The sequence below is a fragment of the Meles meles genome, chromosome 13, assembly GCF_922984935.1.
Source record: "Meles meles chromosome 13, mMelMel3.1 paternal haplotype, whole genome shotgun sequence".
Classification (NCBI taxonomy): domain Eukaryota; kingdom Metazoa; phylum Chordata; class Mammalia; order Carnivora; family Mustelidae; genus Meles; species Meles meles.
The window spans coordinates 41,525,095-41,546,618 of NC_060078.1; the positions used below are offsets into that span (position 1 = coordinate 41,525,095).

A 21,524-nucleotide genomic window follows, 5' to 3' on the forward strand; every position below is an offset into this window, starting at 1 on the left:
CTGCCTACTTGTGATCTCTCCCTCTGTCAAATAAATAAATAAGTAAATAAAAAATCAAATGGGGGCTCCTGGGTGGCACAGTTGGTTAGGTGTCTGACTCTTGATTTCAGCTCAGGTCATGATTTCAGGGTTGTGAAATCCAGCCCTGTGTTGGGTTCAGTGCTGAGCGTGGAGCCTGTTTGAGATTCTCTCTCTCTCTCTCTTAAAAAAAAAAAAAAAAGAAGAAGAAAATTGAACAAAGAAAGTCAAATCAGGTGATATTACACTGGGTCCTAAAAAGTCAGTGAAACCAAGATCAGGAATTTCTTTGCTGCGCCTGGGTGGCTCAGTCAGTTAAGTGTCTAACTCTTAGTTTCGCCTCAGGTCATGATCTCTGGGTCTTGAGATTGAACCCTGCATGGAGCAAATGATCAGCATGGAGTCTGCTTGTCCCTTTCCCTCTGCTCCCCCCACCACTCTCTCTTTCTCTCATAAATAAATAAATCTTGCAAAAAATACTGCAGTCATTATTAAAATGAAGTGATTTGCTACATCTATATTGCTTCATCATCTAAGTGTATAATTTAAAAAAAAAAAATAAACAATACAAATGTGCTTATAATGAAAAGCCCTGGTCTCATCCCTCTGCACCAACTCTCCCAATCCTGAACTTAACATCTCCTTCTGCAAACACACAAGCAAGCTTATTAAACCATTTTCATTTGGCATTTTCCTAGTTGTTAACTTCATATATCTAAATAATATACTAAGTCTCTCTTTCTTGATTTATCTACTTTGGAAAAGGTGCACTGACTCTCTATGATAATGGAAATTTAAATCATTTCCACCCCACCCTGCCTCCATTCTCTCTTCCCTACCTGGCTATTCTCAGTCCTCAAAGTTGGTTTTAATGACACATTTAAGTAAATAGAATGGTGTGGTTAAGAAATGGGGCTTTTTGTGCAAAACTGAGGTTGACCTAGTCACATAATTCCCTGGTTTCCTCCTAACAGATTTTCAAACTCAGAGTAATGATTATATTTGACTGAGCATCCATTTAAACCTACAAGCCTGAGCCACTTTTTTTTTTCAAGGCAAGACCTCACTTTCATCTCAGTCTGAGTTGCATGAGGCTTTTAATATGAAATCACTTTCCATTCAGTCCAAAGCTTCCTTGTTGCTGATGAATGTCATACATAATGAAAGATTATATCCATTTATCCTCAGCAGTAAATCATTTATCACACAAGGGAGATATATTATTGTGAATTCTGATCAAAGCTGCCCACTTCCTTTCGCCGGCAGAAATGCTGCACCCTGTCAGTGGATCGTACAATATCCTGGGAGAAACAGGGAAAATTATGCTGTTGAATGAGGGTTCAGCAAGCTCTAGGGGTCTCTAAAATGGCTTTTAAAAAAATCATGTTTCATGTAGAACCTTCTATGATCCAGGCGTGTGAACTGTAAAAGTCTTTCCTTGCTTTCTTCACTTAATTCAATCAGAAAGCTGTGGGACTTTTTGCAGCTTGCTCTGTGATGTCAGTAAAGGGATTTGTGAATGACACTGTGTGGATATTTTGCCCCCTTTCTTAGAGAGACAATAATTATTACCATTTCTTTTTGAAGCATGCTGTGAATGGTTTTATCAGTTCATTTGCTAATGAGCTCCATCTCTCCTTTATAATGCCAATCATAAAGATGCCTTTTAAATAAGATTTATCTCTCAGATTTATTTTCTTTTCACTCTTCCTTATCAAGCTGTGTACTGCTTTGCTGCAGGGAATCACCCACACTGCACAGGCAGGGAAAAACGCTGGCCTCTTTGATCTCTTGTTGATAACATACTCTCTCATTGTTTCCTTCCAAGAACTGTGAATTCCAGAAAGGACCTCACAGTCCTCCAGAAGAGGGTCTTCTTATGTTTTATCTTGGATTTTTAGATTATCACTGCTTTAGGTTAAGTATCTATGCTCACTATTTTTCAATTGCTATAGCATGTGTATTAAATTTATACCTAGAAAAAAAAATTATACCTAGGAAAGTAGGATGCAGAATGAAGCAGTTGAATGCCCTCTTTCTTCCTTTGGTCTTCCCTTTGGGCTGCTGGGTAGCATACTCCTACTGTTAATTCAGAATTTATGCAAGGTAGTAGCTAGTGATCCCCACAATCAAGTCACAGATCTGCACCTAACATTTACAAACAATGTTACTTCATTTGTTCTTCATCACGTTCTTGACATATCCTTTCAATACTTTTAGCTGTCTAAGAGCTAGCTATTGAAAATTGTATTTTCCCCTTCCAGACTCTGTGAGCTCATTATGTCCCTGTGTGGTTGATAGAAGTATATACAATGTGCCCAGGCTCCTTGTCCTTAAAACAAGAGATTGCTAAATTTATCGCAACAGGATATAGTTAGAGCAAAATTATTATACACTAACTTTAATCTAGGTGTTCTTCCTGATGGTTCTTCTATTATTATTCACATTTTTTTATTACCCTCATACACTTATGATTGCCAGATCCAGAGAATAAAAATATAGGACACCCAGTTAAATTTGAAGTTTGGGTAAAGAATGAATACATTCTTAGTATGAGTGTGTCCCAAATATTGCGTATGTGACACACTTATATAAAACACTGTTGTTTATCAAAATTCAAGAAGAGAAAGAGAGAGTGAGGCATCGAGCTCTTTCTCTCCACTGTGTAAGGACACCCCGAGAAGGTGACCATCTGTAACGCAGTGAGAGAGCCTTCACCAAATACAAACCTTGGGGCACCTTGAATTCTCTTAGAATTCTGCATTCCAGACTGGAAGAAAATAATTTTCTGTTGTTGAAGCCACCCAGTCTGCAGTACTTTATTATGGCAGCCCCAAGCCGACTGATAGCAACATTAAAATGTTTTACTCTGGCTTACTTTTCTATTTCTTGCTGAACTGTGAAAGGACAAAGATGGTCATCACCTTTCTTCCATCGACTAGTCTGGTTGGACATGTGATACAATTGCTTTTCTAATTCCAAGCAAGTACAGACAAGTGAAGAAATCTGCTGATGTTGGACCTTAAGCATCAGAGAAAGTCTGTGATTGGCTAACTTCTCAATCTTATAACACTGCAAGTGAAAATAATAAAGAGGAATCATGGGAAGTGGATGTGACAATAAATCTTTGTCCACTCTTGGCTGGGAAATATCAAGGGCAGTCATGGGAATTTTCAATTCACTAGGGAAGTGAAGGAAGAGAGACTGATTCTCTGCTGACTTTTATGTTAGAACCTATATCGTCTGCCTAAATTTTCTGATTATTAGACATACTTTCAAAGAATCGGGGTGACATGTGTCTGTGCCTGTATGTCTGAGTGTGTGCACATGGGCACAGAGCAGGCACTGAATTAGGACAGAGATAAGCACCTGAGACCTCAGAGAGGTCAGTCACAGACCTCTGTCACACTTCTGTGCAGCGGACTTGGAGGTCATCTTGCATCCAAAGGACGAGCCTTTTCCACCATAACAGGCCACCGCCTTTGAAAACTAGAATCCCACATTTGTCAAAACAGATTTTGTGTGTGCTAGGAAATTAGTAATATAGCATTTTCTCAGTCAGTTTGAATTGACGAAGCAAAACTCCATCTACCCTCCCCCGTCCTTATTACCCACAAATCCTTTTGTTCTTGAGAAGGGCAATTAGTATTTCAATACCTCCAATGTGACCATGAAATACAGAGTCTTTCTGCAAGAACGCCAATATATTACTCCTTTATTTACCTTCTTGGCTAAAAAGAGATTGTGGTTTATTTTTAGATGCAGTAAAAGAAAAGCTAAGTTAGAATGATCTTCTTCAGGCCACATAGCTGCTTTGGATAATATTGCTATACACCTGAACCTGGGTAGCACCCTCATGCTGTGGTATGTGTTTTAATTTTTTTTTAATATTTATTTGATAGAGAGAAATCACAACTAGGCAGAGAGGCAGGCAGAGAGAGAGGAGGAAGCAGGCTCCCTGCGGAGCAGAGAGCCCGATGCAGGGCTCAATCCTAGGACCCTGAGATCATGGCCTGAGCCGAAGGCAGAGGCTTTAATCCACTGAGCCACCCAGGCACTCCGGTATGTGTTTTAATTTTGTCAATGAGGTCGTAAGCCTCAGGTGAAGCTCTAGACCAAATAGGGGCAGAAATCTCTACAAGGGCAAAAACATTAATTTAGAATGAACTCCTCGGCCATGGATTGTCCAGAAATGAATTGCCATATATGGGAGTAAAGTGACTTGATGAAATGAGTTGCTGTCTGTCTGACAGTGATGTGGCCAATGGAGTGTCTGGGCGGCTGATGAGTACAAGTCCCTGAGATTCTACATATGGTTGACAAGAACTTGCATTTGCGTAAGCACATACTTGTTATATATTTTTTTAACTTCTCAGACTTGCAGTCATTCTTTCCGTTTCTGTCTTCAGGGCCCAAATATTAACAGAATGCAGCACGCCTCCTGGTTTTGAGCAGATGCTCTCAGATTCACTTCTGAAATCATAGCAGTCTTATGATGAAATAATTGGCCTCCATCTACTTTTGAATTCAAACTTTGCTAAAGGGAAATTTTCAAAAATAAATCTCTACACTTTCTTAAGATTGCAGATACTTCATTAATAAGAAACCTCAGACTTGTAAGATGAATGACATTATAAGCAACAGTTGCGGGGCACCTGGGTGGCTTAGTGGGTTAAGCCTCTGCCTTCGGCTCAGGTCATGATCTCGGGGTCCTGAGATCAACAGGATCTCTGTTCAGCAGGGAGCCTGCTTCCCCCTCTCTCTCTGCCTGCCTCTCTACCTACTTGTGATCTCTCTCTCTGTGTCAAATAAATAAATAAAATCTTAAAAAAAAAAAAAAGCAACAGTTGCCTCCGCCATGGAATTTGTGATATTTTTGAAAGCTATTGATAACACACTAGAGAATTTTCATGAGTTTAAAGGAAGTTTGCAGTTTAAAATAATGCAGTTCCAAATTTTCCTAGTTATAGTTGAAATGACTTTGGAAAGGTTGTACCTACAGCAAATCTGCAGGTAATTTTAATTCCAATTGGTTAACTTAAAGATCTTGCTGTCTTAATTAGTGCTCTTTTTAAATAAGACTACTTAATTAAATTTTAAAGTCAGCTAAAGAAAGCTTACACTAATCGGTTTCACAGTATTCTCCATAGCCAGACCTAGATCTCAGCTTCAGCAGTGAGTGGCAGGGAAGGCAATGTGCTCTAATACCATTAATAATGCTAGGCTGCAGACCCTTAGCTAGACAAGCTGCTGGTCCATCCAACACCTATTTGCGTTCAGAGGGAGAGCTGGTGGGGAATTTTGTCTCCTATACTCCAGATCTCTTCAGTGCTGGGCAGTTTAATTGCCCTGCTGGACTCCATTCTCTGTGTGTTTGTTTGTCTTGGTTTTGATTTTGATTTTTTTTTTAATATTTTATTTATTTGACAGAGAGAAATCACAACTAGGCAGAGAGGCAGGCAGAGAGAGAGGAGGAAGCAGGCTCTCTGCAGAGCAGAGAGCCCAACACAGGGCTCGATCCCAGGACCCTGGGATCATGACCTGAGCCGAAGGCAGAGGCTTTAACCCACTGAGCCACCCAGGCGCCCCTTGATTTTGATTTTTAACTGAGGACTGAAATCACAAATTAGTCTGAAATCAAGAGATGCCATTATCATTCTTTAATAGTAGTGCCCTGAGGAGTCTTCCCATCCATAGTGGGTGATTACCTTTCATTCATTCATTCATTCATTCATTCATTTATTCATTAAAGAAAAAAAACCAAAACCTTTATTTTTATTTATTTATCTGAGAGAGAGAGAAGAGCTCCAGTAGGGGAAGAGCAGAGTGAGAGAGACAAGCAGACTCTGTGCTGAGCGGGGAACCTGACAGTGGAACTGGATCCCACGACCCTGAGATCATGACCTGATCCTAAATCAAGAGTCCGATGCTTAACTGACTGAGACAGCCAGGTGTCCCAGTGATTACCTTTTAAATTAATGTGAAGCTCAGGAAGTTTGCCTTGAAATCTGTGACTAGTTTCTGTGACATGGTTTGCTTAGGAACATTTTAAGATTGGATAATAACTTACAATTCTAGGTCTTTAATCCTTACTCTTAATCATGGCTTCGATTCTTGATATTTGGGCCATATTTTCAAATACTTATCTTGGGAAAGGTAGCTGGGCATATAATGATTTCTGGATTGTTTTTCCGTGAAGAATGGAAATTCCTTGGACGTTCCCATGAAGAATGCCAATAACTTCGGGGATCAAGTGAAGACTTTAAAGTCATCCCCGGTTGAGTTTGCCTCCAGTTCAAATATGTATTGGATGTGAGATGTGGGGAATCAGATAGTTACACTTTGGACTGTTTCCCCACTTAAAAAGCTGTAATGATGATTTCAAATTCAAAGATTTTTTTTTTTTAAATCTAACATTTATTAAATGTTTACCATGAACCACAGGCATTGTAGGATTAATTCTTCATAATAATTCTAGGTGAGAGCTACGATTTTTACTCCCATTTTACAGATGAAGGGATGGAGGCCCAGAAGCCTAAATAGCCAGCGAACGGCAGATCCTGGATTTAAAATCAGACAGTGCTCCAAACTAGCCTGCCTCCAAAATGTAAAGTTTAAATGCCTGATGATCTTTCTGGTTCCCCCAACCAAGGTCTGACATTGAAGCTAAAGAGAATTGGCAGGAGATGGAGAAGAATACCTGGAGGGGTTGTTCTTTTTTCAAATCAGCGTTTAATAGGCTCCTTAAAATTGGCAGACTTGTGTATCACTGACAAAATGTCTACTTCCCTGTAACATCAAAGAGTAACTGTCATTTTTTTATGAGTAGAAGTTGATACAGGCAGGAAACAACCCACACAGTTTGCCACCTTTTCTCTTGTGAAGTTAATTGATTTCTGCTAGTTCACATTTTATGTCTAAAATCAACTTTCCAATAAGAAACCATGTATACTTTCTCTAAAGTGAATTGCAGAGACCAGGCACACTACATAGGGATTGAAGCAAATATTTGAACATGTTTCTATCTTGCATACTTTTTTCTCTATAAATTATGTCAAATGCATCTTTGCAACTCTGGCAGGTATAAGGTCTGAAGTCATAACAATGGCCAAAATGCATGTGTAGAATATCAACTATGTGTACTTGTTCATTTTTCTCCTTCCTGGTATCACTTGCAGTTTATATGGGTTGAAACTGAAAAACAGGGATGTTAAATGATTTGCATAAAGTGTGCTTATGCAAATACTAAGCAGAGAAATAAGACTATAAGCTCAACACTGTGAATCATTATGATATACAAGGGGAAGACATGTGCTTAGGGACCGTGTATTGGCCAGGCCATCCACGTGCATAATCAATACCCTGACAATGAGGACAGAGTAGAAATGGAGAACAGTGCAGTGAAGCAATGATGACACCTTCCATTAATGAGTCAATGACCAGGAAATCAATACATGAGGACGAAGGCTAGTACAATTCCCTCTGTGGAACAGTTTTTGGATTGTTTTTGCGTAATTTTGTCTTGTTTTTTCTAACAAAAGGAGGAGAGGCGATGGGAGAATAATCTGGGAACGTAGGGAGACTGTTAGTCCCAAGTGAGATTTCTTTAATTTTCACTCAAAATCACTAAGATGATTAGCGCTAGTGTAGTTGTTATTCGAGAAATGGGTTCAAAGAAATCAGCTGGCGTAGAGTATCATAAGAGAGGAGATGGAAATGGTCTCTGAAGATAGCGGTGGGATTTCTGTGGGGACATTAGCAAGTGATCGACCGTTTTACAAGTCGCTTCCTTTGGGTTCTCCACGTCCAGTGTGTTGAGCACTTCTGTACCACACCAGACACAGCAAGCATTGAAATCCAGCTGACAATCATGCATTTCACCCAAGGATAGCTTTTAAAACTTTTCACTAAAATGGGGCTTTCTCTCAGGTATAATATGGAAGAGGGAAGATGAATAGAAGGGAAAGCTTGTTCTTTTAGATAGAGCTGAACTATTGAGATGGGGAGGCAAGGCCCAAACTGGAAGGATATAAAAAAATGCCTGCGTCGGAAACTATGGGCCCTGTCCCTGCAGATAGTCAGGACTCTCATTTGTGATTCAGACCTGAGGCTCACCAGCAGAGAGACACTGGGCTCAGTCTCCAAGCTCTTCCCCCTGCTTCCTTGCCAGCCTGAGCTCTCTTCTCCATGGTTACCCTAATAGAGTCTCCCTTTAACCTATTACATGCCCTGCCTTGCTTTGGACACTGTCTCTTCACCTATGCCCTTCCCTATTGCCTCTTAAATTTGGAAATAAAGCAAACAACATGATCTAGAACTTACTGGTTTCAGAAGTAACACCTCCTTCACCACAGAGGAGATAAACACAGAATTTAAGGCTAATTTTTTTGTTTTCAAGGTAAAATGTCTTAGCTCTTGCAGACTGAGTGTATGCTATGGTTGTTTCACTGTTGATAATAATTCTCCATTTTCTTTATGTAACTATTTGTCATCCCTGGCTGTATTTCCTGAGCCTGCTCCCTTCTCCTACACCATTCAGCTGTAGAATCAAAACTTACCTGGAAAATCACCAGGAAATATTGGGATTTTTAATACCATCACTGTGATATGATGTTTCTAAGGGATAACGAAATTCATGGAACCAGGGACTGGAGGAATTGAGTGGAGATTTGAAAGCAATGCAGAATAGGAAAAAAAAAATAGAATATTAACCTAGTAAAAAGAAGATTTGTGCTTTTTAAAAAACATTTATCATTAGATTACACATGCATTTTAAAAATTTTATAAATCCTGTCATGCTATCTTAGATGAACAAAGACCTTTTTAGTATATGAATTTCTGTTTTGCTTATACCTGTATCCTTCAAAAATCAAACATCTTAAAAAATGAACAAAACACTCTCAAAATCCTCCCCAAACTAACCAAAACCAAAACAAGCATACAATGATATTTCTCCAAGAAGTGCTTGTTACGCTGTCAGAAATCCCGCCAAACTCCATCAGTGTACATCTTGACTTTTTTTTTCTTTTTTTGCTTTGCTTTATGTCTTTAATATCATCATGAATTCAGTCTGATGCATTGGCGTTACCTGCTGGCCCATTCAGTCTTTACATTTGGATGGGTCTGAACTTAACCAAGGTGACATGTGTGTGAATTTTAAATGGAAATTTTAATGTGTCATTCTTAAAACCCAGCAACCAATTAAGAGACTCTGTCTCCTTATAACAAAGGAGCAGGCTCTGTAACCAGTCCCACACCCTTTGGCAGGTTTCCTAGCCTGGCTTGGGCTCCTCTAGCATCACCATTGACTATCTGCCGCACACAGGGATGAAGGCAGCATCGAAGGCCCTTGCTGTGCTGTTTTCCAGAAACCCCATGAGGCCCAAGCACTTCCAAGTGGGCTCACACCCACAGAAAATCAGTTAAAGCCTAGAAAAATGTCAAACATCTTTTCATAGTTTCTTTTCCACACACAAATGGAATAATGCATTGTAAGTAACGAAGACCCCCTTAAAAAGCAAAACAAAACAAAACAAAAAAAGCTCTTTCTCTTAAAAAGCAACCATCTCCCTAGGATACCATTTTCATATTAAATGAAGATGCAGAGAGTAAAAGAGTAAAGTGTGCTTCCCAACTCCCACGTATATTGGAAATAAAACCTCCAAAAACTGTTTATGCGCCACCATAGCGAACACCCAGCTCATAAGTCATCGTTTGTGAGGAAATGAAGATTAAAGCACTATGGTTCTGGTAATTCTGAAAAAGCACACGAACAGCAGTAGGACAGTTTTGGAGGGCAGGAATTTATTTTTTCATCATAAACGTGCTTCGGCCCTAAGCATCTTCTGACTTCTACCATTACAGACCGAGTGACCTGCCTGCTTTGCTTCAAGTGCAATAAATGGATAAAAAAAAGTTATGAAAATATGTGGCAGCTCCAGCAAATTCTTTCAATAGCCTGTTGGGTGTTTGGGGTATCCATAGATCAGACGTCTTTGTTCTTAGTCTACAAGAAAAATTGCCAAGCACACTCCAGAGCACCAGGCATAAGAAGGTGCTGAAGAGAGCCTGCCTGATTACCTAACTTCCAGTTTGGCTCACAATAAAAGGGAGTAAAATTACGTCCATGCCCTTCGGTTGCTGCTCCCACTGCAACAGACCTTATCTAATACTTTATTACACCCCCCAAACAAAGCATAGTCTAAAGAAAGGATTCGTAGCTCTGGTCTCTGACAGAACGGTCTCTTTGAATTCTTTTGTCAATTTCATAGATTTCTAACAACCAGGGGATTGTTTTTTAAATCTGATTTTTATGCCAGCAGCACAATTTCCTCCTGTGTAAGTAGGACTGATTCATCCCACAAAACAACAATGGATGCTTCCCTGCTTAACTTGAGCATGACAGATTATGTTTCCAGCCGACCACTAAATGCCAGTTCCCCGCTCAGACAGGCAGGCGTGGGGGCATCGGCTGCATTTGTGCCTTGAACCGCCAGCTGATGAGCCGATGCTGTCAGAGGTGGCCAAGCAGCCCTGACGGAGCGAGCTGTGTGAAGACTGGACAGAGGCCTGGCAGGGTGGCTGTGACATGCCTCAGTGCGGGTGCTTCCAGTCACATTCCTGGCCTCCACATTGCACCCGCCTCGGGAAAGTTGCCTTGTCTAATGCCTGCCAGAGAGCAGGCACTTTGCACATGTTTGTGAATATGAAAGAGAAAAATGAGGAGGGAAAAATACGAGTTTAGAGGGAAAGCACAGAAACCTTGCATGTAGACACAGATGCCTCTCGGATCTTAGCAGATCTAAAATAAATGCTGTTATTCCTGGCCAAGCAGTTGGGCAATGCTGATTTGAAGAATAGCTACATTAAAAAAAAAAAAAGTGAAATCAGCAAATGAACAAACTAATAAAACAGAAGGAAGATAAACAGTAGCCAAAATCTGATAAGATTTGACCACTTGTATCAGAAAATGATTTTTTTATTAGCAATATGGCTCTTAAAATATGCTTCCAAAAGGGCATTTGCAGCCTTTTAGGGACTAGCACATTGCATAAAGAAAAGACCTGCCTATACCTGCATTCAGAATTATGATTTGAAGATGACTATTACTCACGTTGCTCTGAGGGCCATCTTAAAATGCTATTCAATTTGCTCGCTAGGTATTCCATCTAAAACTATAAAAAAGCAAAGCCATGCTGGGTTTTCCGCACATAAATAGACTAAAATCCGTCTGTCAGTGTTAGAAGCCTGAATCAAACAATACAAAAGCATGAATGTACTGTTCTCACATTTGTGTAATTGATGGCTCTTTTGCTTGTTGAAATCTTTCATGACCACATGCGTACGTTTGTCATTTATCCCCTTTTCTCAGGTGCAAAGAAGGCTACCAAGGAGTCCGTTGTGATCAATTTCTGCCGAAAACTGATTCCATCTTATCGGATCCAAGTAGGTCAAGCGTTTTTCTTCTTTCTCTAACGCAGTATGTAGGCAGCACTTAACTCTGGGCAACGGTTGTTAGCTCAGCTGAAGGCTGTAGTTCGGTCGTTTGTCTCTGAATGATGCCAAGGGTGGAAGCTGGTGACAGGCGTGAACGTTCAGAGCTCTCGCTTGGAGCTAATTCAGTCTGTATCTAGGCCTGGTCTTCTCTCAAGTTGGGACCTGGTGTTCAGATTCAGCTCCGTCGCTGATCTACAATGAGAACTCCAGCAACCCTCCTTCCTTAGCTTTCAAACAGACTCCCGCCATCACCCATTATGAAAGTAGGGAAACAGAAAGAAAACAGAGCTCATTATTGACCCAACAGAATGTTATAGAAACTACCGTCTCATATTGGGTCTTACCCTTTGCTTGGCATTGTGTTAGTGTTAAACCTGTTAACTTTTACCGTACCTACTAAATTAGGAAAATAGGAATCTGAAATTACATAAGTTTTCCAACTGTAAAAACCCCATTTTTTTATTTTATTTTTTTAAAGATTTTATTTATTTATTTGACAGAGAGAGATCACAAGTAGACAGAGAGGCAGGCAGAGAGAGAGAGGGAAGCAGGCTCCCTGCTGAGCAGAGAGCCCTATGCGGGACTCGATCCCAGGACCCTGAGATCATGACCTGAGCCGAAGGCAGAGGCTTAACCCACTGAGCCACCCAGGCGCCCTAAAAACCCCATTTTTAGCAACACTGTTTGCATATCCCTGGTCCTGGACTGGTGGAATTTTTATTATTATTATTATTCATGAAAGAAGACAATTTGCCACTAAGAAATATTGCTAGTCCTTAGTTTTTTGTTTCTATATGAAGTAAAAGTAACTTTTGGTACCAATCTGACCACTTCCAGTCAAATGTGAATTTTTTGCTTTATTTGTAAATAATCTTCTGCTCTTTCAATGACCACTACAATTGAATCACCACTGTGGAAAGGAGATTTTTATCCAATCAGCAGTTTAGTGATGATCATGATGGGCATTTCCAAATCACAAAGGCAATGTTATGGTTTTCTAAATACCAAACATGCATAAGACAGACTTCGACAAATTATTGTATATTGACAACAGACAGAAATGGTCCTGCTGTGAGGGAGCACACTGCTGTGTAATGAACACGTCCAACCATCTTTCAACATGTTCTCAAAATGCATATTTTCTCCTTTCCCCACCCCGCAAACGCAGGTGCTGAATTTCTACCTACATTGCCATAGGAAATACAAAGTTGTTTTTTTTTTAAAGGAAAAGTTTTGTTTAATTTCATTTAATTGTGTTTTATCTTGGCAAGACAAGCTATGATACAATCTTAACTACTCCTTTCCTTCCAAATGTAACTCTCCTTGAGGAAAGTGAAGGTTTCCTAAAATTTAGCAAACAAGCTAGTCATGGATTAGCTCCTTCTCTGAAATGTGAGGTATTGGTGTCTAGGAATTACCCTAGTAGCAGACAGTTACCAGAATGTGTTAAATTTGTTTCATCTTAGGACTTTGCCACTTGCTAAGCAGATATCTCAAATGTATGCTTGTGGCTGAGACATGGATTTGGAATATTACAAATCCCATGGAAGAATGGGCTTGCTAATTTCTTTCCTCTTGTTTTTCTTTTTTTATTTTGGCTGATGTACCTAGTTCCCCCTCTATTTTCCCCTCTTCTTTCTTTCTTTTCTCTTTACTTCCCTCTGTTCTCCTCTTTCCTTCTATTTTTTTCATTATTTCTTCCCTTTCGTCTACTTCCTTCCCTTCCCTCCCTCCTCTTCTCGCCCCCTCTTTCCTTCCTCTCCTTCTTCCTTCACTTCTTCCTTCTTCCTTCCCTTTCCTTGTCATTTATAGCTATAGAATGTCTATCAAAATGATAGACAAGGTATGGGGGCAGGGCTGGCATATGATACCAAATAGGTAAAATAATCTCTCTTCAGACAATCTAATCAAACCCTTGCCATCCACTTAGATATCATAGTCCATCTCTGCAAAATTGAAGATGAGGCCTACCATTAATTAGGACTGTGCTCCTCAAAGAAAGCTGATCTCATAATCACAGTCACTAGCCCCAAAACCTAGATCTTCTATGCATAAAAATATTTATTGCAGTAATATTACTAATGGTGAAAAAATGGACACATGCTGAAAACGAACAGCAAAACTATGTTTAAGTAAAATATCATATGGCATATAGATTATTCTATTGAATCACCATTAAAATGATAGGGGGTGTCAATAAAATGGTAGGTATGCCAGGGTGGCTCAGTTGTTAAGCCTCTGCCTTCAGCTCAGGTCATGACCCCAGGGTCCTGGAATTGAGCCCAGCATCGGGCTCCCTGCTTAGCAGGAAGCCTGCTTCTCTCTCTCCCTGCTTGCATTCCTTCTCTTGCTGTCTCTTCCTCTCTGTCAAATAAACAAATAAACCTTAAAAAAATATACTGTAAGAAATATTCCTATTTGGTGAAACAACAACATAGAAAGGTATTTTCATATAAAATTGCAGTAGGAACATCCCTTGGTCCAATGGTAGAAAAAAAATAAAACATATCCTGAAATGCTGAAAGGGAACTTTCAGTATTTGGATTGTGGAAGTATATGGATTTTCCCCCCTTTTTCTCCTGTTTCCTATAAAATGGCGTAAGATTATGTGAGTCAGAGCTCCAGAAAACCTTGAAATAAAAACTAAAAGATAAAGCACTGAGAAATCGAATGGATGAGTCCTGGAGATGGAGTTCAAATGGGAAAAGCAGGGATGCCTGGGTGGCTCAGTTGGTTGAGCATCTGCCTTCAGCTCAGGTCATGATCCCGGGGTTCTGAGATGGAGCCCCGAGTCCCTGCTCAGTGGGGAGCCTGCTTCTCCCTCTCCCTCTGCTGCCCCCCCTGCTTGTGCTCTGTCAAATAATAAATAAATATATCTTTTAAAAATAATAAATTAAAATAAATGAGGAAAGCATAATAGCAACATTTATACATGCATGCCTCCATTTATTTATGCATAGGTATTTTTCTGAGCATCCACCCAGGACCATCTCAGTGGTCGGATCCTGTTAATACAAAGATACCCACAGAGTTTAGGCTCTGAGGCCCCCACCGTCTAGGGAGGGAGAAAAACACATGGACACATAAGCTTGGGCATGATTCTGATGGAAGCCCTTACTGACCTTGGCAGATGCATTTGGCCCCTGAGTCTCTGGTTTTTCACCCAGAGAATAGCAATAATAATTGCTATAGGCACCTATCACCCAGACTGATGGGAAGTCGGTGACGGATGAACATTAGCCCACTGCCTTGACTCATCAGTATAATCACACCAATATGTGTTTAGAGCCCGAGTGTGCCCGGCACTGTGCCAAGGGGCCTCACTTGGATTATCTCATTAGACCCTCACAGTCACATTCTAGCAGAATGACTGGCAACGGCTCACATTTTATAGATGAGGAAATTGGGCCTCAGAGATGTTAGATAAACTTGCTCAAGGTCACGCAGCTAGTTAATGCCCAAGTCTAACTTCTGATCCAAATGACTCCAGGATCTGAGCCTTGGATGGCTGGGCTCTTCCCTTTTCCCCTCAACCCCTCCTTCCTCCCCTTATTTCTGCTATGACATTTATCACTCTCAATTTCATTGACTAAAACTCAATGACCTGCAGCAAACATTATTCTAAGGAACAATATTTGCACAATTTTCATATCTTAATGCAGCAACTTGAGCTTCCATAGAGATTTAAATCCCTAATGAAATTTTCTTGTCAAAATTCTTGCTGAAGGATCGTTTAATTTGCTGCACATGATATCCTCGAATGACTCTGTGCTCAGGAAATAAGCTTCCTTCCAACACCCTCCCTCTTTTTCCTCCTCTCTCCCCTTTCTTCTCTTCCTTCTTCCTTCTCCTTTCTCCCCATTTGCCGAATGCCTGCGCTATTTAGCGAAATCGCAATTAACAGTGGGTTAGAAGCCTCTGCTGTTCTATTCTCCCTCAGGCAAGGCAGAGTTGATCGGTAATGTGCATCTCTCCGATGAATTTTAAAAATAAATAAGCCTCCGATTACATGCATTTGGGGAGATAATGCCAGGATGTCACCATGAGAAGGCTCAATGATTGCTATGACCAGTGTCTATACCATGGTCCCAGTGTGGATCCTCAGACCTACTATTCCAAAAACTCATTTTTTACCCCCAAAGAACCTGTGGTTAACCCCACTCTGGAATAACTGTATATACACATGAATTAAACTTATAAAGTGCCTTGATGTCAGGTTTTGAAAAAATATCTTTTGCACATAACTGTCAGGTGAATCGAACCTTCACATGGGGTCAGTGCACAGAAGCCACAGTCTAATCACAAAGATGAATGGTAAGCATGGGTTCAGAAGGAGGGTGGTAAGAGGAACAGACTTAGGTCAGGATCCAGAGGACATGACTGTCTGTGGAGCAGCCAGCACCAGCCTATGTAGCATACCATACTAGCATGTATTTGTACCCTGCCTCTCCCTGCTGCCAGCCAGCACTGCCCATGGATAGCAGCAAGCAACTTCCAGGAAGCCCCACAGTCTTCTAGACAAATTCTAATTTAATTTCTTCAGAGCCAGTCCCCTTTCCTGTAACACAGGGTCAACCTATAGAATCCTGCCTGGTTTTCTCTTCCTCACCACCTGCACCTAGCCAGATCAGGTACCATCTTCAGCCTTGAAGCAGAACCAGATGGTACTGAAGAATCATAAGCTGGTCAAGGATTTAGGCAGACTTTTTCCTGGGTCTCCTCTCTTAGGAGCACAAGCCAACCTGAGTTATTATCAAAACATTCATGTCCTCACTGGCCAGGGGAAGCCTGAGAGTAGCTCCAGAGAATGGATTCAGAATGGAATCAAAGAATGATGCGGGTGGAGAAGATGCCCATCCATGGCGAGGGTCCTCCTGTGGCTGAAGTTAGCCATTCCCAAACATAGCTGTGACTTCCTCTCTTCATCAGTGTCTAACACCCAGGGTCCCCATGCCTGGCTGCAGGTGACAAGTCTGCAAAGTCATCTAGTCTCCACCAAGGGAGGATAGAAGAGAACTTCTGGATCTAGTCCATATGAACTGTTCAAGAAAAAATTTCCATGATTTACAGATCTAATAAAAATTCAGCAGATATTGAATGGGCAGCATCCAATCTAGCAGATAAAAAAGATCTCTAAAGAGCAGTAGAAAGTGAGTGGTTTTTATAGACCAAAGTGAGGAGGAATAAGGAAGTTATACTGGGTGTTTGCTGATGGGTTAAAGCAGGGTCACTTACCTTATACAAACAAAGAGAAATCTTAGGGCCAGACCAGGTAACTTGTGCTGAGCAAGTAAGCATGGGTTGCTTGACCTTGGCCTTCCTTTCTGGGACAGCACAGCATGGAAGCTTAGCTAAGTTTTGGCTGGCTGATGTGGGGCTTAGCATAAGCAATTCCATTTTAAGCCTAATCTGGTTATTACAGTAGTGATTTACATTCACATTTTTGTTTCTTCTGATCTTAGAAACCAGGCTCTGCTCTTAGAATGCCCTCTGAGATGCCAGGAGCCTTGTCTGGCCATACATAGTTCAGAGGAAGGCTAGCAGCAAAAATGGTGTGGGTTTAGACTTCCCATCACTCCAAATAGGGTTTATGTGACCCCAACTTCCCAGGAATAATCACTATGGGAACCTAAAATTAAACTGCAAGAGCATGTGGTTCTAGCAGGTGGTTCCTAGAGGGAGTGCTGGCAGTGAGCCAGTCCACACAGCCCAATTTGTAATGGTTTGCGGGGACAGCGAATTCTTCAGGTCGGATCACAGTAGGTCTCCTTCCCTATGTACTAGGAAGCCTATTGGGTCTTCACTCACCCAATGCTCAAACCATTCAGCTCAGGGCAGAGTGTTACTCCTTTGCTGTGCAGGGCGCAGTGAGGAAGAAGGAAACTTGAGAGCCTCCTCAAAGAACCAATGTGGGGCCCAGGAACCCAGGCAGGTGTTGGCAAAGCAGCCGCAAGAGGTTTCCTTAAAGAGTATCAGTTGGGACTCGCCCAAAGAGACTCACGCTCTGCATTCTTGCCTTTCTTGATTTCATGTAGTATATAGAAAATCTTCCTAGGTATCGGCAATTAGATGGTGGAGTATAACAAAAGGTGCTCTAGATTAGGAATTAAAGGGTCTTGGTTCTAATCCCATGGCCACTTGCTCTTAGCAGTATGGTCTTGGGAAAATCACAGTGTAACTGAGCCTCAGTTTCTTTACCTATAGAAGGATCCTGGTTAAAAGAAGAAAATGACCCCAGTACAGAGCAGGCTGTCCCTGCAAGTCATTCAGAAGTCAGGTGCATGGCTGAAATAATATATATTTTTGTTCATTCACTTATTTATTCCCCCCAAATTAGGCACATATAAAGTACACCATGCTATAGATTCAAACAATAATAATTAAGGATCCTACTATCAGTAAGCCACAGTCCAGTAAAATGCATTTATTGAAATTGAATTGTAGGCTCCAAAGGATGTCATGTCCATAAGAGAGAAACGATTTTTTATTAATTCAAAATCTTACCGATAGCTTGAGATGGGATAAGTTGCCTAACGTTGATGGGTTCTGGTTTTCTTCTTTATAAAATAAGATATTAATAGTCTCTAACACATACAGTTATTATTGGGATTAAATAAAATAATTCAGGGAAATTTGTGCATGGCACATAGAGAGGGCTCAATAAATGTTATCTATTATTATCATAATGGTTGTATTTTAACAATTATTTTTGCCTTTATAACTACACAGTGTATAAAGGCACTGAGACAGCTACTGCCAGGGATTAAAAAGCTTGAGGCGTATTACCTGACCTCAAATATTCCCAACTGCATAGAGCCAAGAAAAATATATAAACAAGTATAACACATACATGCGCGCACACACACACACACACACACACACAAGCAATACAGTTAAAGAAATATCATAAAAATGGATGGGAAGGGCACCTGGGTGACTCAGTGGGTTAAAGCCTTTGCCTTCAGTTCAGGTCATGGTCCCAGTGTCCTGGGATCGAGCCCCGCATCCAGCTCTCTGCTTAGCAGGGAGCCTGCTCTCTCTGCCTGCCTCTCTGCCTACTTGTGATCTCTGTCTGTCAAATAAATAAGTAAAATCTAAAAAAAAAAAAAAATTAAAAAAATAAAATTTGTAACTCTTATTACCATCTTCTGGCCTTGAAAGAGAAGAAGTAACAGAATTGTCAGATTTTGACCATGCCTGTGTGAATTTCATGAAGTCTGTCTGTTCTGTCAGATCTATGGCTTTTTCATTCAATTCAATCGTCTTCAAACCTACCCTTTAAATCTGTACAAAATAACTAATGTTTACCAATTAACCATGCAAATGCAACTGTTTCTAGAAGACTAGGAAGATGAATAAACTTATAAAAAAGAAAAAAATTCCCAAATTCACATCATTCAGAGATAACCACTAATAATCATTTTAGTGCATAACAGTCCCAACTATTTTATAATTTCCCTTTATAGGAGTCCCAACTATTTTATAATTTCCCTGTGGAAATACTGCATAATCAACCAATGCATAGAAGGCAGGGTATCTGGAGCCAGAGGGAAGCATAGTTGTCCTTTCCTCCCTTAGCTTCTCTGCTCTGCTCTTCCCAGCTTGCTAACTGCTGCTTTCCCTAACTTAGCCCTGGCTTGCAGAAGGTCTGCTGTACCTGGGACAATGGTAGACTGGCCTTAGGCCTGCTAAGGAGCTTCTCAAGCTGGTCTTCAGACAGCCAGTATCCTATTTTTCTTGTGTGTGGTCCACAGCTAGTCTACAGGACCAGCACATCTGTCATCCAAACATGCACTAGCAAGCAAGCCATTCACATGTCCCTGTGATCAGACTCTCAGGACCAAGATGGCTTTCTTACCCCTCTTTCTCCCACCCCTTTTATATTTTCAGAGTCAGCAAGAGAGATCAAGTGTTCTGGAACGGCTCTAGATTATTTTATTATTTCCTTTATAAATTCTACACTGAGTGATTAATCTCATACTTCATTATCTATTATCCATTATATTGACACTCTAATCAAATCTGAGGTAGGGAGAGTTAAAGTCTAAATCATGTTACATTATATACTAATTTTTCTTACAAAGTTGGGATCATTTCTATATATATATTGTAATCTGCTTTTTTTGTCACTTAGTATATTACAACCTTTTCCCCACAGCATAATATAATCTTATATTTTTCTAAACTATTGCTTTAAAGAGTATAATATTATAAGCATTTCATATAAATTATTTACCAGTCTTTTATGCTGGATCATTTAGTGAATTTCCAATTTTTCATGATTACAGTGATTTATAAGCATTATGCATATCTTGTGGTACAGATTATTAAGAATGCATTTCTGGACTTCTAATACACTTTGATAAATTTTCCTCCTGAAAAGTAATATTTATTTCTATTTCCATGGACACATTAGGAGAAAGTTGATTTTACTTTTTTTCTTTACCAGAACTGAATAGTATTTTTAATTGATAATTTTATCAGGAAAATTATATCTCACCGATGTTTTAAACAGAATTTCTTTGATTATCAGAAAAATTGAATACTTTTTCATTTGTATATTGAAATTCATTTGTATATTTTCTTCTTCAAAGAAGTTTGTTATTTTGAGGATAATAAATCATGTACTATCATATGCTTTATAATTTTTCTAGATTGCTCTTTGATTTATTACTTTATTTTTTGACACATATAGAAATTTTGCCTTTTATGGAATCAAATCAGTTACTTTAAAATGTAGTTCATATGTTTAATACTTAGACTTCCTTCACTATGAAATGAAATATTTTGCTAATTTAGCTCTTACAATTCTACTGTCTCTATAATTTACTATTTACTGTTTGTACATATGGTTACATATGGTCATAATCTATCTGAAATTTATTTGTGCTTACTTAGAGATTAAAAACGCTATTTTAAAAAGAGAGCTAAGGAATTCTCCTAACAAATTTACTGAATGATCTGAAGTTTCCTGATTGATATAAAAAGTGGTCTTAATCATATACTCCATAATTATATGTATTTGGTTCTGTTTGTGTTTCTATCTATTCTCTAGGTAGAAATAACACCACAAGGTTATTTAATTTTAAGAATTTTTTAAAAAGATTTTATTTATTTATTTGAGAGAAAGAAAGAGAGAGAGAGCATGGGGAGGGGCAGAGGAAAAGCAGGCTCACTGCTGAGCAAGGAGCCCCACATTGGGTCTTGGGTCCATCTCAAGACCCTAGGGTCATGACCTGAGCCAGAGGCAGATGCCCCTAATTTTAAGCAATTTATAATGTATTTTGCATTTAGTAATGTTATGCCCATACTTTTTCTTGTCTTTTAAAAAAAGATAATGGTTTGAGTGATTAAATGCTGTTCAGTCATATACCATATCGAACTTGTTTCACACGATATTTTAGAACAACATCTAATGTTTTGAAAAACAGCTATTGTTTGAAATTAAATAAAATGTAGAATTCAGAGTATATGGTGTGAAGAGGTGACCATACAATTTATCATCTAACCTAAGATACTTAGAGAATGAAGAACAGAGGCATAACTAATTACAGTGACCAAAAATACGTGAAGCAGTACTGTATGGTCACCCAAATTTGTAAAATATATGTTTACACTTAATATATGAGCTTTTAAAACAATAACTGGAAGGCAACCCACTGCAAAATGTGGTGGGATTATGCATAATTTTTCTTGCCAGTATTTTTTTTTGTATTCTCCCAATTTTCTATAATATATATTTTAACTTAGTAATTATTAAAAGAATGAAAATAACAACAGACTTTCTTTAATGCTCTCTGTGTGTCAGGCACTCTTCTAAGCACTTTACAAATAATCCTCATATAGCCCTGTGAAGTAGATACCAAAGAAGCCCCCATTTTAATGATGAAAAAAATGAAGCAAAGACAAATAAAATTATTTGCCCAAAGATACACATTTAGTAAGTGGTAGGCCTAGAATTTGAACCTCATAGGTTGTGTGGTCTAAACAAGAAAAATGAAGAATCAGAT

The 21,524-nt window shown here is 39.6% G+C and overlaps 1 protein-coding gene across 10 annotated transcripts in view; it reads left to right on the top strand.

The window, feature by feature from the left end:
* Positions 1-21,524, top strand: part of NRG3 (neuregulin 3) — a 1,109,100-nt gene that overhangs the window by 848,448 nt on the left and 239,128 nt on the right. For all 10 annotated transcript variants that reach the window (XM_046026201.1, XM_046026203.1, XM_046026202.1 and 7 more), the window contains exon 3: positions 11,390-11,463. In XM_046026201.1, coding sequence (XP_045882157.1) covers positions 11,390-11,463 — 74 coding nt within the window. The remainder of the gene's footprint in view (positions 1-11,389; positions 11,464-21,524) is intronic.